The 21564-nt window shown below is 39.6% G+C and overlaps 1 protein-coding gene across 2 annotated transcripts in view; it reads right to left on the minus strand.

The window, feature by feature from the left end:
- Nucleotides 1-21564, minus strand: part of VPS53 (VPS53 subunit of GARP complex) — a 122690-nt gene that overhangs the window by 76366 nt on the left and 24760 nt on the right. The window contains exons 5-9 of one of the 2 annotated variants that reach the window (XM_016138974.2): nucleotides 12815-12901; nucleotides 10905-11020; nucleotides 9078-9197; nucleotides 3282-3360; nucleotides 581-724 (exon numbers count right to left, since the gene is read on the minus strand). In XM_016138974.2, coding sequence (XP_015994460.1) covers nucleotides 581-724; nucleotides 3282-3360; nucleotides 9078-9197; nucleotides 10905-11020; nucleotides 12815-12901 — 546 coding nt within the window. The remainder of the gene's footprint in view (nucleotides 1-580; nucleotides 725-3281; nucleotides 3361-9077; nucleotides 9198-10904; nucleotides 11021-12814; nucleotides 12902-21564) is intronic. The other variant, XM_016138975.2, reaches the window with a different exon arrangement.

Here is a 21564-nt window from a genome sequence, read left to right on the forward strand (position 1 = left end):
AGTTCTGTTATGCTTTCTCAGGAAAATACAGAGTCAATCTTTTTCAAGAAGTTTTGTATTCCAGCTCCACCGGTGAAACACTCCTGTTACAAGGCAGACTGAACCAAGCCAAGGGGACGATCAGGCTGCTACCAAACTACTTAATGCCCAGTGGCTCCTGATCAATCCTCTGCCACTCCTGGATTCATCCTGGTTCATTCAAAGCCTGCTTTTTGTCAACAGTAAACCTGAGAGGAAAACACTGAAACATGAGCTCCAATTGGCTAGATTAGGTTACTTTTTTACTAGATCCAGAGGTTCTTACCCTGGGGTCCATGATTGGGCTTCAGAGATCTCTAAATTTCCTGAAACTGTATACAAAGTTTTATGTGTAGGTGCTTTTTGCGGGGGAGAAGATCTGTATCTCCCATTAATTTCTCCAAAGGGTCAGTGACTCCAAAATAGTTAATAACCACTGAACTGTACAGTTAGCCCCTTGGATTCACGGTTCAACAAATAAAGTATGTATTGGTAGGCTTGAGAGCATTCAATTTTCAATAAAATTCAGATTAACATCTGATCTCATTTGGTCAATACTTACATCTTGGTTTTCTTGAAAAAGTACTAGATACTCTGACAGATGCTGTTTAATAAACTTTTTGATGATATCCTGTTTGATTCTGGGGTCCAAAATATTAGCAACCAGGCATGCATCTCGAAGGACATTGCTGGGTCCTCCGGGCCTCTGTTAAAACAAATAACACACAGCAGTTCAAAAGCCAGAAACAACCTCTAAATCTCATGGTCTCTGACAGCTGCTACTTCTTGTTTTTCTCTCGAAGTTATTACTCCCACTCCCTTGACACTCATTCTTCTGTTGTGGATGGATATTTTAGTTACTTGTTCTCTGATGAGAGAATCATTAAGCTAGTCTGCAGTAGCCAACCTAAAAGCTACTCTGTGAATCAGCAATTAGATATTTTAGAAGACAGGGCCAGCAATGATCATAAGAAATTTTGCTTTCTGAATATCAAAACTGAAGTCACTTTGTGGAAAAGCCCTAAAAGTAAGTAAGAATGACCCCAGTCTCACATGTGCTACTTCCCCCTGATTCCAATCTCAGATTCCTATTCTTAAGGTGCCCAATAGTGTGGTGGCATTTTAAACCTAAAACCAGGGTCCAAACCACCAGACTTGTTTCACTGATAGACGACCACCCAGATATGCAGCCAAAGGTGAAATATTATGACATCAGCCCCCTGGACCTAAAAAGAACAGTAGAAGGATATCGAGGAGCTATATTAATACATTACAATGGGAAGACTTTTGATATTATCAAGGGCAATTCAGTCTCACTGAACCTTTCTTTACAGTAACTCACTGAATGAACACGGCTAGCAGAGTGGCTCATGGTAAAAAGAACACTTGGAACCTACTCTAGGCGTGGCTGAACAGCCACATAGCTTTGGCGCAGTTATTGAACCTCATCTGAAAAACGGACTTTAACTAGATGATGAGTAAGGTTCTTCCAAATCTTTGTGTTTTGTTTTATTTTTGTCAATTCTGTCCAATTTATCCATCTCAACTGCAGTTCAAGTGTTTCATAAGTGTTACCTAAGCTGCCTCAGAGCTAAATTGTTAAAATGCTGACTAGCTCCGTGCTGAGTGGCTGTTAAGTCATCTGCTGCGCACACTGACTGCTCAACTATTGAATGAAAGCATTTCATCTGACAGAGAAGTTGCAGAAGCCCCGAACCATGTGTTCGTGAGTTCAGATATTTTCATTTAAAAAGGACTTCATAGATTACCTTGGATATACTTTTTTAATATCATGAGTTCCATTTGTGAAATAGTAGCACAAGAACTTTAAGAAAAGTCAATAGCCATTAAAAAGGAAAAGGAAAAAAAAAAAAAAACAACTCTGGTAAAAAAGGCATTGTTACCTAGTCAGATAAAAGGGAAGCAAGTTATTAAGGAAAACCATTTTAACTTCTGCCTGGTGCAATCTGGGAAAAAGATATAGTGTAGGTCATGGTTGGTTTCTTCTAAATAATAAAGCTGGGCTTCATCCACATCATTCTGAAACTTCTCAAAACTAGGGATGGACAGCACAGTATATACAGTAAAGCAGATCCTGGACTAAGACAAGTCTGGTGCTTGTAATTCGTGAATATCTTAGAATCCCTTTTCACAGAATTGCTTTCCAACATCTACCTCCCATAGTTACATCAAATGAATATAAATATTAAGTCCTCAAAGAAACAGGCTTTACAAATAAAATATCTGATTACTAGAAGACTGCCAGTATATGGGCAGACATTAAAATTAGAAGCAAGTTTCCTATAGAAAGTAGTCTACAAAGCTAGGGCAGCTACCCCACCTACTTAAGTTTCTTTTATGGAGCAAAAGAAAAAATTTTAAGATATTTCCAGTTATTGAATTATAGAGCAGATCCAGGAAACGTTCTTTGGCTCAGGAGATGAACATATATCCGCCATCTCCACCCACCAAGTGTCGTGAGGAATGCTGCCTGCCTGTGTGTACTTCAGCTCATTTCTGTGCTGAACAATTCTTTCTCTTGAAATAGCTCAAATAATAGAGGAGGAAAAAAACTTCTGAAGGTTCTTCCCTCCCCAACACATGCAAAGCATTAAGATTATGTCTGCTACAATTTGAAGGATAGAGCTAAAAGCAGTTAACCAAGCACAATGACGGCCAAGTGAGGCAAAGCTTGTTACATGAGAGGTGTAACCAATAGCTCACAAGTGAAATACTGTGGGCTTCCCAGACACAACACAAACAACTATGCTACCAGTGAGAGCAAAAGGGATTAATTCCAAAGAACGGGATTCTGATCATTAAAGGCAAGTCTCCTAACTGTGTCACTCCGAGTTACATAAGCCTGTGGACTTACCTCCCAGTGGCCTTTTCACCAAACTGAAACCAATAAGTTATGTAACAATCCAAAAAAACACTGCGGCCTGAAGATTTTTTTTTTAAGCATGGCCATGAGAAAAAAGGAATTTACTGGGCAGACAAGATATTAGGTTTGACACACATTAAATTATTCCAAAACAAATCCTCACTTTTTGATGCTGAAAGAACACAGATGAAGAATCAACATTGCTTTGGGATACTGAAAATTAAGAATGGTCTCATTACCCTGAACCCTCGGCAGACAGACTTATGGCTGCCAGCAAACACTTTTGGAATGATACATGGAAATAATAACGGTAGTGAGCGTAAATTAGGTAAGAATGGTGATAATATTTGAAGACAGAAGGGAAAATGCAATACAATACCTTGGTACCCTGAGAAGGAAATGCTTCTTCAAAATCGGCCAGGATTTGCTGTCCTAACTCAGTCTGGGCGGCCTTCACTCTGTAGGGAAAAGAGAACATTTCACTGCTTGGCATATTCTCAAATATCTACAACTAATTATGCAAAGATCCATAGGGGTCAGAACTGTTGGAGCCTTTAGAGATCATTAGGAAGAGGAGGGGTGTCTCGGTAAGCAGGGCCACACATTAGTTAGTAGTAGGTTTACAACCACGACCCAAGCATCCGATTTATTCTCATGATGAATTTTCTATATCCCAAAGTTCTTCCAGGATATGCCTCAACAGTCATGAAGTACTATCTGTTAACCTTTACAAAACATCGTTAGTAGTTATACTGTGGGAAAATACTATATAATAATGCCCAAATCAAATATAAATCTATTTTGGATTACTACTTGAAGTAAAGAATGGGAGGAGGGCAGAGTTGTTTTTTTTCCAACCCAGAAACCAACATCAGGATCATAAGTTTTAACAAATGAACAAATAGAATGTTTCCTAAAATCAAAAGAAAAAGAAATGATAAAATGAACTTTTAATTGACGATGAATAATGATTTAGATTCACTCGGCAAATTGTGAATATGAAGACTGAGCTACAATAAAAACCAGTTGGAAAGAAAGGGTTAGTACTTAACACAGTGGTCTGCATGCACACTAGCTCAACAAATATGTGTTGGTTTAAATGAAAGAGGAGAAAGGAGAAGCAGCTGGATGAGAAAGGAACCGTGTCAGCGCCCCTGCGATGCTCATGTCCTTCAACAGCCACGTACAAGCCCTGCACCGCCAGCCAGCCTCCCAGAGCTGGAGTGGAGCAAGGCTCTGAGGCTGCAGCTGAATTGCCCTGAGCCCGAGGCAAATATTTTATCTTTGCTAAAAGCACCATGAAACAGTGTTCTTCCTTCCTTGGTCTCCACCCTGTTACTTTGGAATTAACTTTATGAAGTTTCTAGAAATAGTGAACAGCTCAAAACCACAATTTCTTTGGCTATTAGGCAGTGCCTAGCAACCTACTGAGTTTTTTTTTTTTTTTTTTTTTTTTTTTTAAAATGAGGGGATAGGCGGGACCTAAACCAGTCTGATTTTTTTGTGGCACAGTTATAATTATGCCTCATTTCAAATACTTTTTGGGGTTTTTCCATTATCTTCAAAACATTTAAAACCACTCTGCTAGGTGGGTTTGTAGCCTTTTTAGTCAGTTTTTAAGGGGGCTAGAAAGAACTGAGATAAAGCTATCACTGAACTAGCCCCCCAATCAGAATCAGGGCCATCCATCTAGAGTTATCCAACAGGCAATGGGAAACATTTCTGACAGGAAAGAAGAGAACAAACTGTTGGAAAATTGTACCTCGGAGGTCTTTTGTGACTCCACATAATGAGCCAGGAAGACAGACTCCCCAGGTGCCAGCTCACAAGACAGAGCTTCCAGAGCCTCAGGCCCCTCTGTTCCTACTCTCCTCTTGGCAGCACCGTTCCCTCTAGGCCCACAGGGACAATTTCTGGAAGGGAAGTGCCATTCCCAGCCAGGGATGCTCAGGGTCATATTTGCAGGGCTCCTGAGCATCTCACTGATACCTGATGGTTCCAGCTCTGCCTCTGTCACCCCACCCACCCGCCGTCCCTTAACTCCATCTTCTTGAAAAGACAACCAAAAGCTTGGTGCATCCAGAGTGTAGAACAGAGGGTGAAGCACGAGACCGTGATGTGCAGACCCACTTGCCATCTTCTTCAATTTATTTCAGAGTCACTTCTTGAGATAGTCTAGACTTAGCTGTGCCACTAGTGAGCTACATGTAATTATTAGTAAGTCATTACCCTATATGGGTTATAGCTAAGAACAGTTGTGAAATAAAAGGCTGAGGCTGGAGGCCCGTACAAGATGCCTTTCAGGGTCCTCTCCAGTACTGATTATTCTACAACGTCCGTCTTACAGCACTAGCTAGCATCAGCATCTATCTTTACAGCTGACTGTAAATCAAATGTATAATTAACATGTGAGCAGAATAATCTTCTGCACATGAATGTGTCCAACTGTAGTTTCTGAAGTGTCTTATCAGTAACTCAGATAAAAAAGCTACCATTTCCCTTACTGACATTAATGATGGTAGCTATAACCCAAACCACGATTCCATGCATTTTCAGGGTAAGATGTGAATAGTAGTCTTTACAATCAGTTGCCTAAACAGAATCCCAGAAAAAAGTCAACCACTTAAAAGAATAAATCTTCAATTTCACTTCTTCATATTCCAACAAAGTAAATTCCTACAATAAAGAGATGGATCAACTGAGACTCTGTTAGCAGAGCATATATATGGGTTGAGCTACCAAGAAGTCCTAGTTATTCTTATGAAAATCAATCTACAGATGATAGAGAATAGTGTAATAAATAAAAATTCTTCCTGCCATCAAAATAAGCTTAGCCTAGTTGGGTGGTGGCAACTCAATGCTGATCACTCTTAGGAAGAATTGTGCTGCTCAGAAAGGAAGGTCAACTAACTTGTTTCTAGTATCCTCTATGCTATATGACTAAGAGTTGTTTAAAGGCGCCCTTTCCAGTTTTCATAAGGAGTGGTAGCAGAGGGACAGCAAATTATGAAAATTATTTAGACATCTGTGGATAAAGTAATCTCGATTCTTTCATTACTTTGTAAATGACAGTCCTGAAGAAAATATTCAGAAGAGTTCACAATAAACTGACTTCCCAAATACACACTCTGTCCTGGGCAGAATGATTAATTAGGCAGATTAGTCTGAGATGCTGCATTTCCAATCTGAAAGGCTCTACAATCTCAACCCAGAATCTTAGAGTGACTCAGTGGGATGCTTCTGAGCTTCAAGTAAGATCCTTAAACTTTTAAAAAATATTATATTAGTTTCTGGTGTACAACATGGTGATTAGATAGTTACGTAACTAACAAAGCTATTTATCACCCTGATAGATCTGGTACCCAATTGACACCATACACAGTTATTATAATATTACTGACTATATTCCCTATGCTATAATTTACATCCCCATGACTACTTTGTAACTGCCGATCTGTACTTCTTAATCCATTCCCCTTTTTCACCTACTCTCCCAAACCCCTTCCCACCTGGCAATCATCAAAAGGTTCTCTGTATCTGAGTTTGTCTGTTTTGTTTATTTTGTTCTATAGATTCCACCTGTAAGTGAAATCATATGGCAGGCATTGTCTTTCTCTGACTTACACACCCCTTAGCACAATACCCTCCAGGTCCACTCATGTTGTTGTATACGGCAAGATTTCGTTCTTTTTTACGGCTGAATACCATTCCATTGTATATATGTACCACTTCTTTATCCATTCATCCATTGACAGACACCCAGATAGCCTCCCTATCTTGGCTACGGTAAATGATGGTACAGTGAACATATGGATTCACATGTCCCTTCGAAGTAGTAGTTTGGGTTTCCTCAGATGAATACTCAGAGACAACCCTTATACTTTTGAAACCCTTACATTTTCGAAACTTATACCTTCGAAACTTACACCCCTCCCCGCTGAAAATCTTTCAGAGCCCACCAAATAATGAATAAATTCTTCCCTACAACACATTAATGACTGAGCATTTACCAGAAGAGTAGCTGGAAAAAAATAGATATTTTCAAATCAAGGTCTATGAACTTCATATTTCAAATGTACAGGCAAAGATTTCAGAATGTAACCTTTTGTATGATTTCTACAATTTATAGATAGTGAGCCATCAAATTAGAGAAACTGAAGTAATGCATAGGGTGTAATTCTCCTGCCTTTCCACCTCCCCCACAAACAAACATCTATTTCTATCATTTCCAGATGGTTCTACCATTGCTATGTAATCATAATAGAGGAAAATCACCAGAGATGATGTTAAAAATACGAAGTCTGGACTTTCCTCAAACTTTGAATATCTCCTGAGAAACAATGTAGTCAAGCACTGAAAACGAGGTTTTTTCTCTTGTGTTACTTTTAGTGGTATTTAATAGCACATACTCTACATTAACCCGCATAAAATTTTTGCAAATAGAGGTTGTGAAAGAAACAAAAAGAAAAGTAAATCCTCCTGTGTTTGCAGCAACCCTGCATGATAATGGATGTTTGGAGCGCTGAAAAACACTGACAGAATGTTAGATTTTTTTTTTCTTTTTCAGGGGAACGTCATTACAACAGTGATCACAGAGCTCTTTCAAATCTTTAAAACCACCTCTTCGAAAAAGTGTTAAAGAGCAAAGAGTCTGAAAAGAGTGCATCCCTTATTTGTCTCTACATTGCTTGTTTATACATAAAATTCAGTTCTGCCACATTCCTGCCACCAACACTACCCATCACACACAACCAACTGGTAACCGACTGCTCGATACATACACCTCCTTGACCTTATGGTCACTGTCTTGATGAGGTTCTCTCTTCTACTCTAAAACATAGTCTCACTCTCCAGTCTCTTGTACCTATAAGCCGCCAGACTTTTATAAAACACAAATGAGATCACGCCCCTCCCCGCTGAAAATCTTTCAGAGCCCACCAAATAATGAATAAATTCTTCAGCAAGGCATGTTAAATCTGACCCCGCCTACCTATGCAGCCTTTCACTCTCCATTGTCTACCCAGGTACCATGATGTTCTCGCTTTCTTCTATTTCCGCCTCCCTCCATTTTTGTCTTGGTGGTTAAGATCCCGCCCATTCTTTTAAAATCAGATTAAAACTGAATTCTGCTATGATCCCTACCCTCAGCCCCTGAAGGGTGAGTTTATTAATTCTTCTTCTATGATCCTGCTACACCTTGTACGGTAAATACTAGTTTCTTTATGTGCATGCTCTACTGAAATTTTCTATTAGTGCCCCTCTTCTCTACACAAAAGTGGTAAACTCCTTGAGGGCAGAGAATGTGTATTTTTCATTTTTGTGCCTTTAGTACTCTAGCATTGGACCTGGGATTTAGAAGGTGCATAGTAAATATCTATTAGGTAAGTGAAGAAAAGAATAAACGAATGGGAAAAATAGATTAACTCTGGATTATTATGAGGGTATGGGGAGGAGATATGACCTCCTTTCCTCCTCCCCCACCTACTGAGAGCAAGCCCGCCTTCTCCATCCAAGCCTCCTTCTTTCTTACAACTCATAAAGCCCTGTTGGTCTACTCTCTTAGCTGCTTTTCACCCCCAGGGTGATATGGCAATTAGCCATCTCTAAGTGTGAAGCTGTTAGGAAGGATGAGGGAAAGGGTGGTGATTTCCCTAGTATTCTGCCAAGCTCTGTTCCAACATTCCTTAACAGTTCTTTGGCATTTCCACTGTAAGATGGCACACTGAGCAGATGTCGCAATCTCCCCTTCCTGCACCAGATCCTTAGAAATAATGAAAAGATTATAATAAAAATCCAGAATGAGGCAAGAAAAGAAGTGGTAGACGAGAAACTCTGAGTCTCATGGTGGTTTGTTACAAGGAAATGGACAACTGGAATAGTTTCCCTCACAAATGTGGAAAACTGAGAGCTGTCCAGATATATAACTTGCCAGCTGCCACTCCAATGATGGCGGGCCAGTAACCAGCTGACATAGGTAGCTTTAGAAGATATGGTCAGGAGTTGGTAAGAATATGGTAGATGGGACTTCTGCATCACATAGAGTTAGATCAGATGACATCTGAAGTTCCTTCTTATTATAAAATTCTAAAATATATACACTAAGCTAAGTGCTTAAGCACTTCCTAGTACCATCTTTTCTTAAAAGAGAAGGCGATTTTCTCCAATGACACTTTACCTTTCAGAAAGCTGCCGGATCTGTGGAATTCCCATATACTTGTGGAAGTGTTCCAGAACATTCATTACACCCTGAAGAAGATTAGCAACTTCTCCATATTGTCTTCGCCTGGTCATGGCTCTGTAAGGAAATAAGAAGTTGAGAACTCTAGAAAAAAAACACTAAGGACATAAAACACAGATGCAGAACAATCTACTCTGAATTTTGAAGCAGACATCAACTCAATTTATTTATTTTTTCCAACTCGATAATAAGCATTTACTGAGTACTAAATAAGTATGGTGCTGTGCAGTGGGGCGGGGGTGGGGGGAGTAAGACTTGGTCCAAATCCTCAAGGTGACATCATTTAGTAAGCAAGAGAGCCAAGTACACATCTAACTAACACCAAGCAGAATGAACTGAGTTCTAAACAGAAGTACTAGTGATGTGCTAGAGGAGGTACAAAAGAATGTGCGAGTGATAGATTGTTATTGGTTGGGGGCAGGGAAATCTGGGAAGACTTTGGATTTGGGATTTGGATTGGGTATTATGGGATTAGTAGGCTTTTGACAGAAAAAAGAGGTGAGGACGTTATTATTTTAGGATTACAGTTTATGAGCGAACCAAACACATCTTCCTGGGATGTAAAAAAGGGCATTTATATGCATTTACATATCAACTCAAATCTGTATGTTTTACACCAATGTTAAGAAACTGTGTCAGATATGTCTACTTTCCCTACTTCTAAGGTTAATGAAGCGTAAGTAAAAGGATGTTGATAAAATCAACAGTTTTTCACAGCAAGGAAGGACAAACTATTAGATATAAATCTTTCATTAGGGTTAGGCTTTTGCATTAAAAGTATAATTTACTACTTCCCTTAAGGGGCATTTAAAAAACAGGATCAAGTTCAGGCCAAGGTGTTATGTTGCTACCACGGCCTGGTTGGACAGTTCATGGAAAACACTGAGCATCTGAGGGACGAGACAAGAAAGTTGCTCTTCTAGTCTCCCTTTGGCCTGCTGATCTCTCTGATCACTACTGGAAAGAAAATGGACCAGGGGTCGCTGAAGCTCATGCAACCAATGCCTGTGAGAGATCAGGAACCAGTCTACCCCATCCCCAACTCTGGATTCTGTATCTAAATTTCTGTTAAGATGTTCTTTCTCTGTCCACACATGAGATTACACTGAAGATCGGGCAAGGGGAATTCTCAGCCTGCGAGAGACCACCGAAATGAATTGGCATGTCTGAATCTTGCTAATAAAGGAGGCGTTTGGACTTTTTCTTTGGGGTAAACAAGCAGGTCTTCCTTTTAATACTATTTTTAATGTCCTTATGTATCATTCTCTATAGGTCCTCTAGAAACCAAACAGGAAGCTACTGCACTTGAAAAAGTGGGTTTAAAGAAAGTGGGTTGAATGATAAATCAAAAATCTGTTTCCATATAATACATTCAATGACAGTGCAATCAGCCCAACACAAACAGGAAAACCTGTCAAGGCTGAGGGTGTAGGGAGGGATTATAGACCTCAATCACCTTCGGGGCCTCAATGCTAGGTATCTACAACATGTAAATGATCTGGATTCTTCGACTTATTCTCTACATGCTTTCTGGGTCCCCTTTGGACTCGCACCTCATTTGAAAGTTTCAGATGTTTCTTAGGTTTTAAACACCAAAGGGCACAAAGCAGATGTGGTGACTGAACATGAGATAGATTTGCAGAAAGTGGGACAGGATGGTGAGATTTTCCTGGCTGGAGAGTAAAAAAAAACCTATGATGCCATTTTTTATATGTGACACATTCATTTCCTGTGGACCCAAAAGAGAAAGTTGACACTGCTTACTCGAGGGAATCGACGCCGCCTGCCAACATGTGCAGGTGGTTCAGCGTTGTGATTGAGGTGGTCAGGTGGCGTTTGGCATGATCTAACTGCTTAATATCACGGGTGATTTCTTTAACCTAAATATTGAAAACCACAGGAGAAAAAGGAGGAAGGTTAAGAAAGATGTAAACCCATTTGCAAGTAGCTCCACAAGAAAATAACGCAAGTGAAGCGAGGAAAAAAAGCCTTGGGTTAGCCCTTGAAGAAAACAGGCTTTCTCACAATATACAATTAAAATAATTTCCAGTCAGTTCATTTAAATTTAATTTGGCATTTCTTCAGCATTTTACCCGGGGTTACAAAATCCTTAGTTGTGAAAATGAAATAAACTTTGTTTTTCACCTAAATGGAGTGGTCCAAATAGCAATTTAGTATGGAGCATACTGGGTCCAAGAGCCAAGTACAGAGTACCTCCTCTTGAACAAGGTCAGAAAAGTATGCCTCTGACAATGGAACTACTAGGCTCAGCACAGAATGTATGGTATTCGTTGACGAATTCTATTGAGATGATCTTTATTCATGGAACTAAGGTTTATTGCCCAGTCTCCAGCAAAGAAAGACTTTCTCTCAAATTTCAAGAGGATTAAAATGTAACCCCTCTAACATAAACTTAATACATAATGTCAAAAGAGGAGAGGCGCAGTGTTTAGGGAGTGAGAAGGAAATCGGAGGAGTAAAATTCCAATAGTGTTGATCTGGAAGGTCCAAAAGGAAGAAACTCTGTGTCTGGATATATGAGCATATTTCAGTCACTTGAAAAGTGCACTTGGTAGTGAAGTGGGAACAATTTTCCGACTTCACTAACTCCTACAGGACGTCTTCCACTAACTGCCTGACTTCATGTTGACCAAGAAATTTTCTAAAGAGCAACTGAGTCTCCCATGATCTTTTATACCTAGAAGGGAGGGAGTACCCTGGATACCAGGCACAAATATTCTAGTCACTGGAAAGATACATTTCCCATGAAAAATGAAAAAATCAATCGTGAGTTAACTTCATGCAACCTCATCTTTAGTTCGACCACCCTGCATGAACTCATAAAGTAAAGATTATGACCTACACAGCTCAGTTCCACACCCACAAACTTTCAAGTTTTTTTTGCAACTAAAAAAAGTAGGGAAAAAATGACATCAATAATGGCTTCCATTCATTGAGCAACTAACACAAGCCTAACACTCAGTGCTCTTTATACATTTAATTCTTACAACCCTTTGAGTGAGACATTATTATTTACAATTGAAGAAACTGGAATTCAGAGATGTTTTATTATATAGTCAGAATCTGAGCCCAGGAGCTGGCATTTCACGGTGCATCCTACAGAGTATGAGTGGGTGAGGCTGGATTCTTGGTCAGCGGCGGGGCCTTCAGTGTACATTACCCGAGGACACAGGTTTGTAGAGGGAGAACTCCTAATCAAAACCATAAGCTTGTATCATAGGCTGGATACATCCCGCCTCCTAGACCCAGTCCTGGTTTTCATGTAACATATCGTATATCTTAATAATACCTTGTAATTACTGAGCAACTAACACAAGCCTAGTACTATGCGTGATACAAAACATGCAATGTAAACACATGCTAGAGAAAGAAATCCAAAAGGACTAGGAAACTATTTGGGGGAAAAGGAGAAGAAGAAAACTTTTTGTATTTAAATACATAGCTGCAAATGTAGGGCAACAGGGATAGTGAGTCACTGCATCTCTAGCAGCTCCTCCTGAGTTGATGGAGAATGTCCTCTCAGGGCTAGCTGTGAAGACGTGGATATTGTGGTTAGCAGCAAGTGGGAGTAAAAGCCCATTAATGAGTATGACTGGATGAGATGCTAACTTACTCTTTTGGTACAAAAAAGTTGGGAGGAAACCTAAACTCACCATTTGCTCTGATTTTTCTGCTTTGTCTTTGATATCTTTGATTTTGCCGAAGAGTTGCTGAATGGCTTTCTGGGCCTCTTCAAGTGCCTAGAATACGAGAAATAAATAAAAAACAAGACAGCACCAGTCCCTACACTGTAATCAAGTCCAGCCTCAGAAGAAAATTAATAAAGCTCTCTTGATTCATTGCACTTATGCTGACAATTTTACTGGACCAAAGTAGTAGAGACACAGTCCAGCACTTGGATACAGGCAAATACTCAGGATTCTTGCCAATATACATCATAAAGGTTTAATTTAAAAACCAAACTATTTCCCTCTATCTCAGTGATTACTACATGTATTGATGACAACAAATAAACAGGACATGCACATCTGTGCATGTGTGTGCGAGTGTGTGCGTGCATGCACATGTGTGCAGTAACCTTCAAAACCTGTAGAAACACAGAGGTGGCTCTAAGCTGGGGTAGGAAGAGCTCTGAATTTTGCAAGTTCTACAAGACTGTGCCTTCAAAAAAGTCACTGGTGTGCATGGGGACTCCAGAACTGTGGCAAACTGCAGAGATATTTAAAGTGCCCCATTTGGAAACCAAAAAAATGAAGTTAGAAAGGGACACTTAAAGCTAATGGTGAGCCAAATGTTTCCACTGAAGTGAAAATCTACCAAGATAGATGCCACGCATTAAAAGTATTACAACCCACAGTAGCTTCTGCAAGTAGGGGAAGCGATATTCAGAGATTTGTGAGGGCGCAAAAGCCACACACGTGTAGAACATATGTACTTATAAAAGATGCAGCAGCCAAATAAGAACTCATGCTTCATTTCATCAAAAGCACTTTATTTACTTTGGATTTAAGAGTGGCCTGTCCTAACTGGGCCTCACGAGCCCTTTATAAATGTAATGATAAGGCTAATGTAACCCTAGAGCTGTGTGTGGCCATCTTTGCCTGCCCAGAAAAACAGCCAGCCGCCCTGAGAAGGACGCCGTCACCGAGGAAAGAGGAAGCGACGCTGAGATGAAGGGAGAATGACAAAGCCCTGATGGAATTATCTGAACCTCTGCAATCAGCTGTACCCAATAGAAGTGCTACCTCTAGACTACAAACTCATACATCTTTTTTGCTTAAAAAAATCCTCAAAGAGCAAACTTAAGTTGGCGTCCTCTGCAGGAAATTCCTTCCTTGTTAGATGTAGGGTTCTATCTCCCTTTCCCTCCCAGGTTTCCCAAGCTGTTCACTTCTTCTGATATGGGGAATTCTTTCTTACTCTGGAACTCCCTGCCCTATGTGTGGCTTGATTCCAAACATGGCTTTCTTTTGATCATCTTCCACCTCTGCAATTTATAGGAGTTTCACATGTGGCGACAAGGATGCTAAGCTGTTGCATGTGACTATGTTATGGCTTCTGCAATGAATGTCCAGAAGCTCCTCTGAGAAGTCATTCCTTAGCCCATTTGTTGCCAAGTCTGAGGTGACACTATTCAAGCAGCTGCTCACACCACCTCCCGCGGCAATGTGCGTTCACTCTGCTGGATCATTTATATTTACAAAGGTTTGTGTGCAAAGGAGCTTTATACTTGTAATTTCTGCCAATGGGACACAGATATTTCACTCACTGAAAAGTCTGGTCTTGGAAGAACAATTGGCAATGCTACCAGAGACACAAAGTCATACCTTGGGAATTTTTACCTGAAGAGTAAGAAAAGGGGCAATGGAATGGAATTGTGTCACACTGAATAGCTCTTCTCAATCCCATTCCACCCCAAAAGGATCCTCACTCAGCAACTGTTTCCATTCAGCTTCCCATCACCCTGTCTCTCTCATTCCAGGACTTAGCACCCTGTAACAGCTCTGGTGTCGTAAGAAAACCGTCCATTTTCTAGCAGAAAGGTGGGAGTTTGAGGCCTGCCTCCACTGTCACTACTAGCTTATCTCTCTGGGTATCAGTTTCCTTGTTTGAAAAGTGGGGATGATGGCACCTACTTACAGAGTTGTTGAGAAGATTTAATGACATAATAAGTATAAAAAGCTACACGAATATTAGGTTTGTTTCTAGGACTTATGGCCAACCTGAGCAAATGCACGCATGCATATATATATAAATAAATATCTACACGTATAATGTCTCTTCTGACAATACTTTTCCCTCTGAACACTTCTATCTAGGCATATTTACTATTAGCCACTCCCTGAGTGAATCCTCACCCATCATTCCACTTCCCCACCCCCTCCTCAACATTGCTAATCATTAGGAAAATGGAAATTAAAACCATAATGAGCTATCACTCACACCTGTGAGAATGGCTATTATCAAAAGACAACAAAGAGTAAGTGTTAGTAGGGATGTGGAGAAAAGGGAACTCTTGTGCACTGTTGGTGGGATTGTAAACTGATTGCAGACACTAGGGAAAACAGTAAGGAAGTTCTTAAAAAATTAAAAATAGAACTACCATATGACTCAGCAATTCTACTTCTGGGTTTCTATCCAAAGAAACCTGAAATACTAATTTGAAAAGATACATACATCCCTATGTTCACTGTAACATTATTTACAACAGCTAAGATATGGAAGCAAAGGTGTCCATAGGTGTCTATCGACAGCTAAATGGATAAAGAAGATGTGGTACATATACACAATGGAGTATTACTCAGCTACAAAAAAGGATAAAATCTTGCCATTTGCGACATGAATGGACCTAGAGGGTATTACATTAAGTGAAGTAAGTCAAAGAAAGACAAATACCATATGATTTCACTTATATACAGAACATAAACCAACAAACAAACAAAACAAAATAGAAACAGACTCACAGATACAGAACAAACTGATGGGTGCCAGAGGGGAGAGAGATAGGGGAATGGATCAAAAAGTTGAAGGGGATTAAAGAAGTACAAACTGCCAGTTATAAAATAAGTCACAGCAATACAATGTAAACATAGAGAATACAGTCAATAATACCATAGTAACTATATACGGTGAGAGATAGGTACTAGATCACTTCATAAAATATATAAACATCTAATCATTATGTTGTACATCTGAAATTAATATAATATTGTATGACAACTATAATTAAATTTAAAAAATTCTCTTTCACATTTTAATAATCACCTCCTCAACATCAGGATACAAAATTCTTTTGAGCATTGCTTACTGCTCTACCACACAACCTTAGATTTCATAAGATTTTGACAAACCAAAATCAAGTTCTAACAAAATACAAATGTTAGGGAATAAGTTATCGGATATAAATATAAAAGTAAACTTTCAAAATAAAATGCTCAACACAGCTACTGATCATGTGCAAATCTTTGTTGTCTCCATTTCTTCAAGTGCCATTTCTTCTCCATCCTTTCACTTGACTTCCTCTTCCCTTCCAACACCTGCTCCCATAAACATACACGAAGCACACAGTAGAATCGACTCGTTTATCATCTGGGTGCCCATGATCCTTTATATTACCTTAACGTTTGTAATAATTTTTTGTGGGTCTACCTTTTGGTTGGACTACGTGATCCTAGAGGGCAGGAATATGACTCACTCATTGTGACTCCCTGATACCTAGGGAGGTGTCCAGAATAATATGGCAGGTGTCCAATATATGTTTAGTAAGTTGAATTTACAACCAATCAGTCACGGTACACACAAACACAGATATAAACTCCATCTTTGCTCTCAGGGATAGTCAGTCAGGTAACACATTAGCCATAGTAGTTAGGGCTGTGTCATTTCAACTGCAGACCTTCAACATAATTCGGTTTTGTAATCCTCACATATTGAAAAAAAATAGGAGGTTGATTAACCTAGGAAATTAGACATGAAAAAAAATTTTAACTTGCCATGCTGTCAAATTTTATAAAGTTGTAGCTATAAGAACTAATTATTATAAATTATTGTTTTTTATATATATGCATTTGTTCAGAAGAACTTCACCTACCTCGAAAGGCTTCTGTATATTCCCTCTCCTGTTCATTTAAGAAAGATACTTTTCAATGATGGCCTCTTAATAAACTATTTTTTAAAGATTATTTCAGACATTTCAGATATTTTTAAACATTTGATTACAGATTTTCCTTCTGAGACAACTGTAAAATTATTTTTCCTTTTGGCTATGTTCTTCAAGAACTAGAATCAATTTTGATATCTACTTTATTCAATTAACAAACACTACACTGAAGATGCATGGGTTCAAATCATAATTCCTGCTCTTAAGGAGTTTATAACTAGAAAGGCAAGAAGATGGGCTAATAAACCATAAAATCATTGAGCTCTGATAAAAACATGTACAGAGTGCTATGGGAGCCCAGAGAGCCATCAGAGATACTAGCTTGTTTTCGACAGGAAGAAAGAAGGAAGAGAGGTCCAGGAAGTCTTCCTGAAGGAGGTTACAACTTCACAACTTATTATTTGGGCAAGAGTATTTTAAAATAACTGCTATTAAGAGTAGCATGTAGTAAACAAAATGCTATTTTTCAAATCCGTACTCTATCAGAAACAAATTCTCTCTTTCTAGCAACAGACCTTCGCTGTCTTGTAATTGAAGACTACCTATATCTGAAAGGTTACTCTGATTTCCTGTGGCAGTTATAACCCTAACTACATTAGTTGGTATTTCATTAGCTCACTCCTTTAATCATCAAACAAATATTTATTGAATATCTTCCATGTATCATGCATTATTCTAAGCACTGGGAATCCAATGGTAGACAAGACAGACATGGTCCCTCTCCCTGTCTTCTAAGAATTTACTTTGAGAAGTGGCAGGTGGAGGAATATTAGAAAAACAATAATAAAGAAGAAAATTTAAGAGTATGACAGGTGCGATGAAGGAATTAAGCAGTGAGATGAGACTAAGGGAAACAGTGGTCATAAAAGGTCTCTGAGAAAGAGCAAATGAACTGAGATCTATCTGTAGGATGACAAAGAGGATTTGTGGATCTGGAATAAGAGAATTCAAAGTGGAGAGAACAGCAAATAAAAGACCCTTCTACAGAAAAGACTTTAGGTTTTGAAGGACCGGAAAGTAAGGCAGTGGATGGCAGGGTCGTACTGGACTGGGAAATGTTAAGAAATCATTTGGAGTAGGCAGGAACCGGAGCACAAGCAGTCTCAAGGTCCTAGTAAAAAGCATGGGGATTTTGTTCTAAGTGCAATGAGAAGCCACCAAAGAGTGTCAAACAAGGGATCGGCAGAGTTTTGCACATAAAAGACCACCTGGCTGCTATGTGGCAAGGGGACCATATAGAGACAGGAGTGAAATCAAGATAGAAAACATGTTAGGAAGCTGCTGCAGTTGTCTAGGTGAGAGATGGTAAATGTCTAGACTAGGTGGCCAGTAATTATGGGAAATGAAGTGATCTGGGACTTACATAACCTGCAGGACTCACAGATGGATTGGAGGTAGATGATGAAGAAAAGGGAAGAATCAAGGATTACTCTTAGGTTTGGGTTTGAAAAGTCAGTGAATTACTCTATTTACTAAACTAGGAAAGGGGAAGGAACAAGTCTGACAGGCAGGTATGTGTGGTGGTGGCGGAACTGAAAATCAGGAGTTCCCAAGTCAGTGTGGTAGGGTGCATAGTCGTCTATTTGAGGTCAAGAGCAGATACCAAGTTGGACATGTGAGTCTAAAGCTTGGAAGAGAGGTGCAAGCTAGATTTAAATTTAGAAGTCATGAGTTTTTAGATGATATTTAAGTCTGTAGAAATGAAAGAGTCACCTAGGAAGAGAGTAGAGAAGAAAAAAGACGTGAAGGAAAGAGAAGAGAGAGAAAATGACCCAGGGCTGAGCCCTTGGGCACTCCAATGTTCAGAAGTCTAGAACAGGGGCCCCCAACCTCTGGGCCATGGACCAGTACTGCTCTGTGGCCTACTAGGAACCGGGCCACATAGCAGGAGGTGAAGGGCTGAGCAAAGCTTCATCTGTATTTGCAGCCGCTCCCCAGTGCTAGCATCATCACCTCAGCTCCACCTCAGATCATCAGGCATTAGATCTTCACGGGTGCACCAGTCTTTAGTGCCAAAAAGGCTGGGGACCCCTGGTCTAGAAGAAAAAAGGAGAAAAGATGCCGGGAGAAAACCACCAGTGACATGAGAATATATCAGAAACTATGGTGTCACAGAAGCCACACAAGCGCTGGAAAGAGGAGGAAAAGAGCAATTACGTCTTAGGCTGTTGAAAATGCATGTAAGATTAGGTCAGAGAATTACCACTGAATTTGACAACAGAGAAGTCACTGACGACCTTGACAAGAGCAGTTTCAGGGGAGTCAAGGGAAAAGAAGTGGTCAGCGATGACACGATGAAGGGGAGAAGGCGAGAATAAAGCAGGACCCAGAAAATGATGGCCTGAAGGCCAAATCCAGCCTGCCCTGTTTTTTGTAAATAATGTTTGCTTGGAACACACAATCCCGTTCATTTACGTATGTCTATAGCTACTTTAATCATACAATAGCAGAGATGAGTAGACCACCTGGCACTTAAAGTCTAAAATATTTACTAGCTGACCCTTAAAAAGAAAAAGTTTGCTGACTTCTAGTGTAGACTATTTTTTCAAAAAGCTTTTGCTATAAGACAAGAAAAATGGGGCAAAAGATGGGGTAAAGGGAAGAAGTGTTAAAGATGAGAGATGCTTGCTCATGTCTATTGTGGGAATGATACAACCAAAGAGAAGAAATTGATTTGGGAGGTGGTGGGGGTAACAGGACAATTACAGAAAAGAAGAACTTTATAATGTTCTGAAATTCTTTAGTGTGTAAGTATTAGCTCTCTAACAGGGCTATATGTATCCTTCAGAGTGTAGCCCAAGGAGATGAATGGCATTCTTCTATCTCTTACAATTTAAATAATCATCCATTCTGGTTGCCACAATGACAGGCAACCAGAAACAGTTTATGACTGTTTCTTTATAATTACTAACAGCTCCTTTTCACGCTCAAAAGTGACTGGTGATAAATCATATGGTCACCTCACCCATGGCATATAACCAAAGCTAGAGCACAGCTGGAATTCAACAAATACTTGCCAATTGATTAAAAATATCAACTGAGACTACTGCTCTGAATGAGGTGTGCTGACACCCATGGTTTTCCCTAACTTCAGGCACAATTATAAGCAGTGATTCAAAAACACGGCATCATATTTCTGTAACTTATCTATTTGACTGATACGAACTCTAATGTTCATGATGTAGGTACTCTTACTACTGTTCTAAAAATGGTGAGACTGTTCCTCCTAGGAGTTAAGTGGCTTGATAGAGATTGCACTGGAAGTGGTGAGACCAACATTCACATCCTAGTCTGCTGGTTCCAAAACCCTTGCCTTTTACTAATACAGTGCATTGCTTTTCCAAGTAGTAGGAAGGAAACTCACTGAAGCCTTCTGAAAAATACCGAGTCATGGAGTAAAAAAGCTTTAAAGAGGCTGAAACTTTTGGGCATGGCTTGTACAGAATTCTGTGCTAGATGGGATTATAACCACCATCTTTTGCCAAACACACTAAGACTTATGACATTCAGCTAAGAAAGGCAAAAAGGGCCAAGCTGAGATCTGAAGCGAATGATCTCTTCTCAGAGAATGGGTTTTTATCTCTATTTCTCTTTTCAATCTGGCATGCTACCAGATCTCTGCTAAAAGTACTATTTTTTTCCCCTTCCAGCAAACAAATAAGACTCACACAATCTTATATTTCAGTCATAAAGATAAACTGTCTGCCATATTTTTTTTCAGGCTGCAATACTTTTGCTTGTTATAACAATGTATTAAAGTCAAGGAAATTTAATATAATTCATTTTCCAGAGTGAAAAAGTTTCTTTCAAAGCATTCATTCCATCAAGCAAGTCCATCCTCAACACATACCCTAATATTTGATATTTAATCTCTAGTAATCAATTAGACTAAAAGAAGAGCATTTTGTAATTGGAAGAACTCTAAGACCTACAGAAGGCTAAGATTTTATTTTGTTTAGAATATGAAAACACTTTTACTACCTGGCTAATCAGAAAATGTGCTGAAAGAAAGATTGTGGCAGCGTCCCTAGACACTCTTTAAAATAAAATGGGGCTACTTTTCCATTCCAAGCTGTATGTGGATTAAAAACAGAACTAATCACCCAAAAATGTCTGCTTTCAATCTACCCTACCGGAGTTTCTGAACTGAGCACTGGAGCATGGATACGGCCTGCATTTGAGGGTGTTACTAGCAAGCAGATACTGCAGGGGTCCTCTTTAGTAACTCAGATTCTGCAATTGAGAGAGATACAAAACAACTCACCGAGCTAGCCTACAAGACTCAGCAGAACCAATGCGCTATCTCTGTATTTTTGTGCATCATTAACTGTGACCATTATTCATTTTCCTTGCCTCCTGAAGTAGACTCTGAACAAGGTCTACTATGAAGCTATACCAGGTCATGAGCACAGAAGAAAAGCAACGTGGAACCTGGCAAACTCTACTGCTTTCCTCTTTCATCTTTTGTTTTTCCCCCCAGAACTGTTGTCTGCCACCTGTGTAGATAGAGGGGATGTAAACCGATGGAAATGCCTTAAGGAATTAACATCCTCTTAAGGCTCTTGGATGCATCTAATTTTGCAGTTTGCCCTACCAGAGAATTCTACTGCCTTTATCCTGTGAATCCGCAAGCAATCTTTAACAGATTTTAAACTGAGACCTCATTGTTGCCACTGGCAGGAAGGAGGGAAAGGTTGCTGATTTTCGGAACTCGTACGGCTTTATGTTTTTATCTTTTTTAAT

The sequence above is a fragment of the Rousettus aegyptiacus genome, unplaced genomic scaffold (assembly GCF_014176215.1).
Source record: "Rousettus aegyptiacus isolate mRouAeg1 unplaced genomic scaffold, mRouAeg1.p scaffold_m13_p_6, whole genome shotgun sequence".
Classification (NCBI taxonomy): Eukaryota; Metazoa; Chordata; class Mammalia; order Chiroptera; family Pteropodidae; genus Rousettus; species Rousettus aegyptiacus.